The sequence below is a fragment of the Ananas comosus genome, linkage group 9 (assembly GCF_001540865.1).
Source record: "Ananas comosus cultivar F153 linkage group 9, ASM154086v1, whole genome shotgun sequence".
NCBI lineage: Eukaryota > Viridiplantae > Streptophyta > Magnoliopsida > Poales > Bromeliaceae > Ananas > Ananas comosus.
In genome coordinates this window covers 2465978-2478195 of record NC_033629.1, presented here as the reverse complement: position 1 = coordinate 2478195, position 12218 = coordinate 2465978, and the positions used below count along the sequence as shown (strand labels likewise).

Sequence of the window (12218 nt, the reverse complement as noted above, 5' to 3'; positions counted from 1 at the left end):
TGTCTTTTGTGACCCATCAACTACTCCACTACTTCTTGTTGCTCTATGAGACTATGACAACTAGCTCAACAATTTATAGTGTTTTTCGGAAAAGCAATGGTATGGTATTAATTTTTTATTTTTCAAAATAATTAAATAAAAAATATATAAAAGTGAATAGTAAATTACCTATAATCCTTTCATTCAACACATTTACTTGGCAAAAAATCAAGATAAAAATTTGAAAGTAACATATTTTTGCTCTTAAATTTTTTTTAAACAAGTTGTTACCTATTACTTAACCTGATGCATTTTAGGCTAACCGACTATGACGACAAAAAAAAAGTTTTTTTTTTTTTCCAACACATCAAATTATATAGAATTAGTGTTTAAACAAATTTTAAAAAAATAAACATGATATACATGATATGAAACGAGATCTAAGTGTTTTCAAAAGATTCTTTCTGCAACAAAAATAGAAACATCGAATTAGAACCTCTTTTCTTTTCGAGATTTTTGAAAGGCAATGAGAACATAAACTACAATCTTTTGGATCTGATTTTTTGACATTCGAAATTAAAATTTGAATTGGATAGGAAGGTCAATCCGTTAGATCTATTTTATAGAAAGGAGAGAAAAAAAAATTAATTTCGAATTGGATAGGAAGGTCAATCCGTTAGATCTATTTTATAGAAAGGAGAGAAAAAAAAAAGAAAAAGAAAGATGTGTACTACTTGTGTACTACTCTATAGTACTCAACATTATGAATTTAAATATGGCATTTTCACAATGACTAGAATTCTTATAAGTGGATTCACACTTGAATTTTAATTCCACACACAAAAAAAAAGGAAAAAAAAAACACTGATGAGTTTGTGCTCGGCCACTTTTTGAGTTAGTGTTCAACCTCTACTTGATTGACTTTAGCTTCTTTTCAAAGTCATTTACTTTCTATTATTTTTCTTTTTTTTTCCCCTGAACTAAAGTCAATTAGTTTCTTTAACCACTCAAATGATTTTTTTTTTTCTTATGTCTCGATGAATCAATATTACAATTGTGACAATTATTTAACTTATACCTACTCTTGTATGAAAAAAAAAATTACTTATATACAATATTTGGAGAATGTTGTAGGTAAATGTAGCATAACTTAATGTGAATTTAATAACTTGATATACAATCCAACAAAAAATAATAAAAGAAAGTAAAGATAAGAAAATTAATTAATTAATTAATTCTATTAAGCAGTAAAGACAAGTTCTCTGAAAGTGACTGCACAAACAGTCAGCCACTAGATTCTGATAAGGTGGTGTGAGATAAGTGACCACTTTTTAATTCTTTGCCCTCAACATCACCTATTGAAAAAAAAACATTAAGGGCTAAATTACACTTTGGTCCTCAAACTATGAGGATTGTGACATTTTGATGCTTCAACTTTAAATTTTAGGATAAACTTCAAATACGATTTCACGCTTTCTCACTTGAGTACCCTGTGGTTTAAAGTTTATCAATTTAGTATCCTGTGGTTTTATTTTTCTTTTTTCGTCAGCTTCTCCGTTAACATTTCGTTAAATTATATACAAAAACTTCAGATACCCCACCTAGGTTTATCAAATATTCACTTTAGTACCTTATAGTTTTAACTTTGTCATTGATTTAACGAAAAAAATTAGTAGAGGGGATAATAAAAAAAAAAAAATGAAACCACGGGATACTAAATTGATACACTTAATTTAAACCACATGATACTAAAATAAAAAAGTGCGCAACCATAGGGGTGGTATTTAAATTTTTTTCTAATTTTAATATCTGATTCGAACTTTTTAAATTATTGCAATCAAATCTCACGATCTAATTTAGTTTAGTGAATATCAACATATCGCTTATGTGAAAGTAATATGATATCTTAATCATTATTGCATCATCAATCATATAACTGTTATATCACTATCATATTATCAACACATTAGTATTTAATCAATTAAATTGAATTGTTAGATTTAATTGTTAATAATTTAAAACTTAGGCAAAAAATTATTATATATTAATATTCGAGAATCGAAGCATCACAAGCCTCATAATTTGAGTATCAAAAGTGTTATTTAGCCAAATTTTAATTACACCTACTTGAAGGAATTATAAAGCGCACACAACCCAATCCCATTATCTCTAATGCAGTGGATGGCTCTTAAAATTGAGGTGCGCATGCAAATCCTCTTATTAAAAACTAAGTAGACAAACAAAGAAAAGGACACAAAGTTAATTTATTAAAAAAATATAAATGTATGGAGAGAACCCCTCAACTATGTTCCATTTAAAAATAACCACTTTAGCATTGCTTATTTTATCCTTTTTATTTTTAAAAGATTTTATCAAATTTAATAACTTTAAGCACTTCTAAAAACATAAAGTTAAATTAATTATTAAAAAAATACGGGTTAATTTTATACAGATTCCTGCAACATAGTGAATTACAAATATATCTCTACAAAGTTCAACTTTCATGTGTTATTTCTGTAAAAGTCCTAATATTTTCAAATATATTTCTCTGATTTGCTACCGTTAAACTACTATTTATTTTATAAGAAAAATGATATTTTTGCCACCACAAATATATCTCTCCAAAAATTCTAACGGTTAATTTAAAAGGGGTAAAAAGGTCAATTCACCTCATTAAATAACTACGGTTAACTATTTTACCTATGATTAACTATTTTTTTCTAACGGATTCTAATGACAGAGACATATTTAAAAACATCAATATTTTTATGGAGACAACATATGAAAGTTGAACTTTGTAGAGATATATTTGCAATTCACTATGTTTGCAGAAACCTGTATGAAATTAACCCTATAAATAAAGTCGAGGGGCTAATTCTAAGTCTCATACAGTTGAGGGCTCTCCATACATTGTTTTTTCACCTTTATTAAAAGAAAAGAAAAGGACATNGTGGTATTTAAAATTTTTTCTAATTTTTATAGTAATAGTAGTATCAGATTCGAACTTTTTAAATTATTGCAATCAAATCTCACGATCTAATTTAGTTTAGTGAATATTAACATATCGCTTATGTGAAAGTAATATGATATCTTAATCATTATTGCATCATCAATCATGTAACTGTTATATCTAATCAATTAAATTGAATTGTTAGATTTAATTGTTAATAATTTAAAACTTAGGCAAAAAATTATTATATATTAATATTCGAGAATCGAAGCATCACGAGCCTCATAATTTGAGTATCAAAAGTGTTATTTAGCCAAATTTTAATTACACCTACATGAAGGAATTATAAAGCACACACAACCCAATCCCATTATCTCTCATGCAGTGGATGACTCTTAAAATTGAGGTGCACATGCAAATCCTCTTATTAAAAACTAAGCAGACAAACAAAGAAAATTAAGGACACAAAGTTAATTTATTAAAAAAAATATAAATGTATGGAGAGAACCCCTCAACTATGTTCCATTTAGAAATAACCACTTTAGCTTTGTTTATTTTATCCTTTTTATTTTTAAAAGTTTTATCAAATTTAATAACTTTAAGCACTTTTAAAAACATAAAGTTAAATTAATTATTAAAAAAATAAGGGTTAATTTTATACAGATTCCTGCAACATAGTGAATTACAAATATATCTCTACAAAGTTCAACTTTTATGTGTTATTTCTGTAAAAGCCTTAATATTTTTAAATATATCTCTCTGATTTGCTACCGTTAAACTACTATTTATTTTATAAGAAAAATGACATTTTTGCCACCACAAATATATCTCTCCAAAAATTCTAACGGTTAATTTAAAAGGGGTAAAAAAGTCAATTCACCTCATTAAATAACTAAGGTTAACTATTTTACCTATGATTAACTAATTTTTTCTAACGGATTCTAATGACAGAGACATATTTAAAAACATCAGTATTTTTATAAAGACAATATATGAAAGTTGAACTTCGTAGAGATATATTTGCAATTCACTATATTTGCAGGAACATGTATGAAATTAACCCTATAAATAAAGTCGAGGGGCTAATTTCTAAGTCTCCTACAGTTGAGGGCTCTCCATACATTGTTTTTTCACCTTTATTAAAAGAAAAGAAAAGGACATTCAATTTTTTTTTTTTTTTTAAAAAAGAGAATAAAGGCAAAGGTGATGGAAACTGTTTCCTGGGCTCCCTTTCCCCCAAGAGGTGGTTACAATTTACAAAGTGCCAAAAAAGAGAATTTTATCTTTTAAAATTGTGATAGCTCATCACTATTGTGTATCCATCATGTATAATATATATAATAAAATAATAATAATAATATAATATTTTATGAAGTACCTGTTTTTATTTTATTTTATTTTATTCTTCACCTTGTAAAATACTTATAGCAAGGTTTGGGCACTTCTCTCTCTCTCTCTCTCTCTCTCTCTGATGTGATAGACGACACGGCAAGGCAAGTTCCAATCTTTTTTGGTGGATTCGATTTATTTCCCCAATTTATTGAGGCTCATCTTTTATTTTCTTCCTTTCTCGTTGCGGTTTTTCTCTTTTTTTGGGTATATTTTTGGTCCATTGAATCAAAAATTCGATCTTTGTTCCAGTTTCCGGGTCCATTTTGGTGTCAATTTTGTCCTTTTTCCCTTTTTTTTTGGTTTTTTTTGAGTTGCTTGACGTGGGTTTCAATTATTGGTGCAAAGTATTGAAATCAGCAGTTAGGTTTTTGCTTGTTCTTCTTTTTTTTTTTTTTTTGTAATTTGGGATCATGAAATGGGATGTTGGGCTTCAACCTGTTGCTTCAAATCATTATTTTGTTCTCATTTTCCTAGTTTCTTAAAATTTGGAGACACCCAACATGATTCTAAGAGCACAAATCCAGCATCTGCTGTGTTAGATGAGGAACCACCCGATCAAAAGATTGATGTTGTTTTAGTTGAGAATGGTTTAAAAGATGAGGTCTTGTTGAAGAGCAGTGTAAAGAAGCCATCTAGTTCTGATTCAAATGAAGTAGGAAAGGGGAATGTGAAGTGGATGGATCATTTGGGGAAAGAACTTGTCGAGATTCAAGAATTCGAACCCAGGTATAGAGAGATTATATCCTCACTGATTCATTTTATCTTCTTCTTATCTTCTTTACAGATTGCGAATTACCTGTTTGATGTTATGTCTATTCATGTTTAGTGTACTTCTGTTCTGTAAGTATAATGTTAGACATGGTTACGCTCTACCGTCAATTGAAATCATTTAGGATCTGTTTGGATGTCGGAACAAGTTATCCGGTGATAAATTGCGCACGATGTGATTTTTATTTTTATTTTTATTTTTCTTCATTGCAACCTGTAAGTTTGCTATTAGGCTATGCAAGGTTCTGACGGTCACGATTTTCTGCGATGATGCATTCGATAGATCGGGCGATTTATCTTGGTCCAAGAAAATGAACATCTAGTCGCACTCCTAGTTTGCGAATCATATAATTGCCCTTCAGAAAATAAAAGAGATGTGTCAGAGGAGATGTTTATGGGTTTTTGGACTCATTATGGTAATGTGGGATTTGTAAAAGATTATCGTACTCCTTCCATTCTGGAAGTAAAACAACATGGAGATAGTTTTTTTTTTTTTCCCCTCTCTCTCTCTCTCTCTCTCTCTCTCTCTCTCTCTCTCTCTCTGAATCACCACATAATGCTTAGATACAATCTAGTTGAAATGTGGGTAGTAGATAAAAGGGAACAAAGGACAATAAGTGTCTTTTTATTAATACAGTTTCTAAGCATTTCTTACTTATGTTTATTATGGTGAATGTGGTTGAGAGAGTAGATTATCGTTGGGGTAAAGGACAAGAGTTTTTTTATTTTATTGTCTTTAAGTGTCAGATGCATAATTTAAGTGTCAGATGCATAATAGTAGTAATGGATTGAAATATCGACCTTTGAAAGTAATGTCCCTCTACGGCAAGTTCAATGGCATATGTTGGTAAGTAAGGTTTTGCCGTCCTGTTTTTAGATCAGATGTTGTTATTGATTCGAAGGAAGTAATAATGTTGACATTTTTCTTTTGTAAATAATGAAGTCGGCATAGTGCCTCATTTCCTGACAATCGACAAAGTTTTACTTCTTTTCTTTTGAAATTGTTGTTCGAAAAGTGTTTACATACGTTGTTTCAAGGAGCTTTAATCTCATTCACGAATGCAAGTTAGATATACTGGTTGCGGGTAACAACAGTTGAAACACTTCACAGATTTTGTGTGAATCAATTTTTTTGGGTAAAACAATCTATAAAGTGGAAGAAAAATAATATGATACTGTGTTGACATTGGTTCTGAGGAATAGTGGCAGAAAAGATGTAAAATTAGTGTTTTCGGAAATACAATGTCGACTGTAGATTCTGCATAGCCTAATTATTTTGTTCATTTGAACAACCTTGAAAGAGAAGTCGTGCATAAACGAATAGACTTTGAGTGGGGAGAGTCTACAGTTTTTGCCGTGAATAACTCCGAACAATTAGCAAATGAGAAGTTACAGATTCGAACCTGGAGCATTTCCGGTTATCTCTGCGAAAAGAGAATTGTATATTGTCACTGCAGATAACAAGTATTATTAGTACTTTATTCAGCAGAAGGTTTCCTTATGAGGTAAGTTCTTATTATTATCAACATTAAATGAAGACTATTGCGAGTGTGCCTTTACTTTTCTACTTGTTAAAATTCTGATTCATATGCTTGTTAAAATTCTGATTCAATACTTTCCTACCAGTGATTCAGAAGAACTAGAGGGCTACAATGGCGTCAACTCGACCAGCGTGTGTGTTATACAATGAGCCCAAAACCCATATCCAACAATTTCTTCGCCGCGAAAGAAGCGAGCATCGATCAGCAATGAGCTCTTTTCTACTGAGGCTTCGAGATATCGAGCCGTCTCTAGCGATACATCGGTGTTTACAAAATGTAGCATAAGCATATAATGTAAGTTACACCTAGCACTCAATAGTGTTTCACATCGACATTACAAAAATTTCCATCAATTCAGTTGCTAAAATATCTGACCTTCAACCTTCTTGTATCGCTAACTGTTTAGTTCCTCAGAAAAGTATGGAAAGAAAAAAAAAATTTCCAACAAAAAAGTTTTCCACGGAAAACATCTTTTTCAGTTTTCTGCCCGTTTGATTCAAAACATAACTAACTTTTTGCAAAAGCTTATTTTTTTCCAAATTTTATGTTAAGCTAGTGTTTTCGTTTTCCCTTTTTTTTTATCGGAAAACGAAAATGCTAGTTTTCCATAAAATATGGAAAAAAAAAATTTCACAAAAACTAGTTTTTCTTGAAACTAAACGGACAGAAAACTGAAAAAGAGGTGTTTATGAAAAACTTTTTTTTCATACTTTTTCAAGAAACCAAACAACCCCTAAATTGATTTTATAGTTGACTTGTAGTGTAGATTCTTGCTATGTTATTTTGTTCATCTTTTTTTTTTGGTGCAAGAAATGGAAACCATCTTATAATAGGCTGGCAAACTGATGCTGGTGAGAACTTAGACTCTAATAAAATTTCTGTGGGGCTAAATTTGTCACTTTTTGAAAGGTTAAACGAGTAGCACTTGCATCTTTTCTAATGAAATTTGAGACTAGCTGTCCCTAGCGCAAGTGGCAAAAAGGTTTGATGGTTGGTATCCGAGACTCAAGTTTGATACTCAAGTTCAAATTCTAGTTTATTCACATTTCCAGCTAAGTTATTTCTAAATGAAATAAACGAAGCGTGTAGCATGCTATCTTTCTCTCAAAAAAATAAAATTTGAGGATATTTTTTTTAAATGCATTTTGTCACGTGAGATATTTGCTAATTGGTGGCTAATGTGTTGGTCATCATATTAGTAGCGTTCTGCTATCTAATGCTTTTAATTTGTTTTACAGTAAATATTTATCGTTAAATAGGATAATAAAGTATTTGAGTGAATTACTTTTTATCATATAGGAAAATAGGATAAAAATTACTATTAATGTTTGAGGATAATAAGTATTTGAGGATAATTCACTCAAATAGGAAAATATTTGAGTGAATTAATTTTTATCATATATTATTAATGTATTGGTATATGTAATGTAAAATATGTTGATAATCAAGAACATGTATAAAGTGGATTTCTCTTCTTAGAGCCGTTTGGTTGGATGTAGTTACAAAAGCAATGTAGTGGGAAGTACATGCGGTTGCAAATGCTGCAGTCATAATTATACGTAGTCTGTTTGGTTTTATACAGTTGTAACTGCTGCAATTACATTTCTTCTGTTTAGTAGTCTGCAATCTAAATTTTATTTATTTTTAGATAGAAATGTGAGATTACCTCTTCTGAGTATAACGTAATCATGTTTTAATTATTAATTAAGTCTTTTATATTTATATATAATTTATATTTTATAAAATTATGTATGAATTTAATAAATTTTAAATGTAAATATATTATAAATTTGGTCAAAATAAAAATTAATATATTATATTAAACTAGCAGACTGAAAAATAAGAAGCGTATGAAAAAAAAATTATTGACTCTCACCGGCATTATTAAATCCTATCCTATTTCATGAATATGTATTTTTGGAAAAAAAAATTTAAAAAAAAAAGAAGCGTATGAAAAAAAAATTATACTTTGTTTATTTTTTTAATGGGTGAGCAGACTCCGGGTCATCTGCTGCAGTTGGTACTTTGGGCCTTCTCATGCAAATGCAATTGCAACAGTTGGGTTTAACTAACTATATCAAAATGCAACTGCAGTAGTTGGGTTTAACTAACTATATCAAACTAAATAAAAATTTAATAGATGCATGTATTTTCAAGTGTAATTGAAAATGCATGCAACTAAACAACCTCTTAAAGAAATAAAAAAAAATGATGGATATAAAAAAACTATCACACTAAATCCCAAAAAGAAAATAAATGGCCACCCACTTATCCAATTTTCTTGCGCTCTCTTCCTCTCACTCATCATCACCCCTCTTCTCCCCGCCCCCGCCACCACCACTCTCCTCCCCCAAACCCCAAACCCTAACCCTAACCCTAGCTCTCTCCTCCCTTTCCCCTTCACCCCCTCCTCCTCTCTTTCCGTCCCCTCTCTCCATCAATGGCGACCATCGCGACCCTCCCCTCCCCCCTCCCCCTCTCCGCCTCCTCCGCCTCGCGGTCCGCCGCCGCGACCTCCCCGTCGCCAAGGTCGGCGAAAATGGCGACACCCGCCTCGCCAACGCCCTCATCTTCGCCTACCTCAACCTCGGCCGCCTCGCCGACGCACGCAAAGTGTTCGACGCTCTGCCGTGCCCCGACGTGGCCTCCTTCTCCTCCATGGTCTCCGCGTACGCAAAGTGCGGAGTCGAGACGGAGGCGGTGGCCCTTTTTGGTCGAATGAGGCAGATCGGTATCTGCCCGAATGAGTTTAGCTTCGTCGCTCTGTTGACCGATTGCATCCGGCAATCGAACGCCGAATTGGGCTCTCAAGTTCACGCCATGGCCATCAAATCCCACCATTGTTGTAGCCTCCATGTCTCCAATGCGCTCATGGGAATGTACGTGAGGTGCGGTCGCTTCGACGCTGCTGTGCAACTGTTTGATGAAATGCTCGAGAGAGACGCGTCATCGTGGAATGCGATTTTATTGGCCATGGTCAAGGAGAGTAGATATAGTGAGGCGTTTGAGCTATTCCATGATATGCAAATGAGTGGGATTCTCGGGGATCGGTTCTCGCTATCGACCCTTTTAACGGCCGCTGTTGAGGGCCTTGCCCGGGCCGAAGGGGAAGCAATCCATGCCTATGCTCTTAAATCAGGATTAGAGTTGGATTTAAGTGTCGGAAACGCTCTCATGGGTTTCTATACTAATTTTGGCTCTATAGACAATGTGGTTAGTGTTTTCGAGAGAATGCCGGTGAGGGACGTGATATCGTGGACTTCAATGCTTAGGGGATTCATGGAATTCGGCTTAGTGGTTCCGGCTATGAAGGTGTTCGAAGAAATGCCCGAGAGGAATAATATTTCGTACAATGCTCTATTAACCGGATTGTGCAATAATAACCAAGGCTCTCGATGTCTAGAGTTATTTACGCGAATGCTAGAGGATGGTGTAGGGATCTCGGATTTTACTTTAACAAGTGTTGTCAATGCTTGTGCCATAGTCTCCGATCCCAGGAAGAGTGAGCAGATCCATGCATTTGTGATCAAGAGCGGTAGCAAATCGAGCGCGTGGATTGACACGGCATTAGTAGATATGTATGCCAAATGCGATCGGATTAAAGATGCCCAAAAAGTTTTCGGCAATTGGGTCCATCAAGAAGGCTTTGTTATAGCATGGACTTCTCTTCTTTCCTCATATGCACGAAATGGGCAACCCGAAGAGGCACTGTCTCATTTCTCTGCGATGTTAAAAGAGAACGAAATCATGTTTATCGATGAATTCATGTTGGCCACCATACTTGGAGTATCTGGCGATTTAGGTTTTATCGAGTTGGGAAAGCAAATGCATTGTTTCGCAGTTAAATCTAGGGCTTCCTCCGATCTGACAGCTGGGAACGCCATCTTTACTATGTATGCCAAGTGTGGGGAATTAGATGATGCAGTTAATTTGTTCGATCAAATGCCTCACCATGATTTAGTATCTTGGAATGCGTTGATCACTGCCCATCTTCTCCATCGCCAAGGGGATAGGGTTTTGGCGCTTTGGGCTCGCATGAAAGAATCGAGGATCGAGCCCGATTCAATTACCTTCGTAGTAATCATATCCGCCTGCAGATATACAAGCTCAGACTCGGTAAGCACTTGCCAGCAGTTGCTTCTCTCAATGGAGAGCTCATACAATCTATGGCCCTCTTCGGAACATTACGCAGCAATGATCGACGTTCTCGGCTTTTGGAATCAATTCGATCAAGTAGAAGAGCTATTAAAGAGCATTCCTTTTGAGCCCGATGCCCTAATCTGGCGAGCTTTACTCAACAATTGCAGGTCAAACGCGACTTCGAGTCTACGAAAGCGAGCGATGCAACATCTACTCGCATTAGAACCGCGTGATCCCTCGAGTTATATACTCGCATCGAATCTTTACTCAGCTTCAGGGAGATGGCATTGCTCCGAAAAGCTAAGGCAGGAGATGAGAGAAAAGGGGCTTCACAAACTCCCTTCGAGGAGCTGGACCGTCCATGAAAATGCGGTGCATGTTTTCTACGGCAGAGATCGATCGCACCCGCAATCGAAGGACATCTATGGCGGGTTGGATGTGCTAATTCTTGAATGCATGAAGAGAGGGTACGAGCCCGATACAAGCTTTGTATTGCATGAGGTGGAGGAATACCAGAAGAGGTATTTCCTCTTCTACCATAGCGCGAAACTAGCGGTTATGTACGGGATTCTAATGACAGGCCCGCCGCGGGCTGTGGGGGTCGTGAAGAACGTACGGTTATGCGGCGATTGCCATTCGTTTATGAAGCATGCTTCCTCTGTGACAGGAAGGGAGATCTCTGTGAGAGATGCTACTGGTTTTCACTTTTTCAGGGGTGGTGAATGTTCTTGTAGAGACTGCTGGTGAGACTCAGCAGACAAAAGTGTTGGTTGAATTGTTGAGCCCTTTTTGTAAAAAGATAGGTAGAGAAGAGTGGTCCTTTTTGTACAACAATATGACTAACCTTTTTGTAAAACAGTTGCATGAGTTAAGAAAATTAGATTGAGATGGCAAGTATTTGCAAGGAACAAGCTCCTAAATTTTTTTAGCAGATTATAGATGGCCATCAAAGCTGCTTGTTTGTTGTCTACTTATCTTTCGAACTTTGTTTGCTCTCTACTTATCTTTCAATCAAAGAACCAAAGATATTATGTTCATAATATTCTTCTATTATCTGTCATCCAGCAAACCAGTATGTGCCCATTTTTATCTACCAAAGTACCCTTTGAATGTGCCTCTAGCTAGTTTATAAGTTGGATTTTTCCATCTTTATGTGCAATCCCTCTAATTGTTAGTATACATTGGAAAAATATTTCACCACTCCAATTTACTTGCGAATAAATGAGACAGTGCACCCAATTTGATAATTTGGCGAATGAGTGGAGCCCATGCAATCTACCCAATTTGATAATTTAGCGAATGAGTGGAGCCCATGCAACCGTCAAATGAACCGATCACTTCAATAAAGAGGAAGATACTGCATTTGTAAATCATCAATTTAAATGCTTCATCATTTAACAATTTAATAATTTAGCGAATGAGTTGAGCCCATGCAACCGTCAAATGAA

At 34.4% G+C, this 12218-nt stretch overlaps 2 protein-coding genes across 2 annotated transcripts; both read left to right on the top strand.

Moving 5' to 3' along the window:
* LOC109715856 lies at positions 4330–7011 on the top strand. Its single transcript, XM_020241070.1, has 2 exons — positions 4330–5047; positions 6716–7011. Exons 1-2 carry the CDS (start codon positions 4737–4739, stop codon positions 6777–6779), a joined length of 375 nt encoding a protein of 124 aa, XP_020096659.1. The 5' UTR covers positions 4330–4736; the 3' UTR covers positions 6780–7011.
* Positions 8887–11678, top strand: LOC109715392 (pentatricopeptide repeat-containing protein At5g03800). Its single transcript, XM_020240369.1, has one exon. It carries the CDS (start codon positions 8887–8889, stop codon positions 11515–11517), a length of 2631 nt encoding a protein of 876 aa, XP_020095958.1. The 3' UTR covers positions 11518–11678.

Coding starts and splice junctions, on each gene's coding strand:
- LOC109715856 (XM_020241070.1), top strand. CDS start 4,737: ATGGGATGTTGGGCTTCAACCTGTTGCTTCAAATCATTATTTTGTTCT. Junction 5,048..6,715: donor ATTCAAGAATTCGAACCCAG/GTATAGAGAGAT, acceptor CTTTCCTACCAG/TGATTCAGAAGAACTAGAGG.
- LOC109715392 (XM_020240369.1), top strand. CDS start 8,887: ATGGCCACCCACTTATCCAATTTTCTTGCGCTCTCTTCCTCTCACTCA.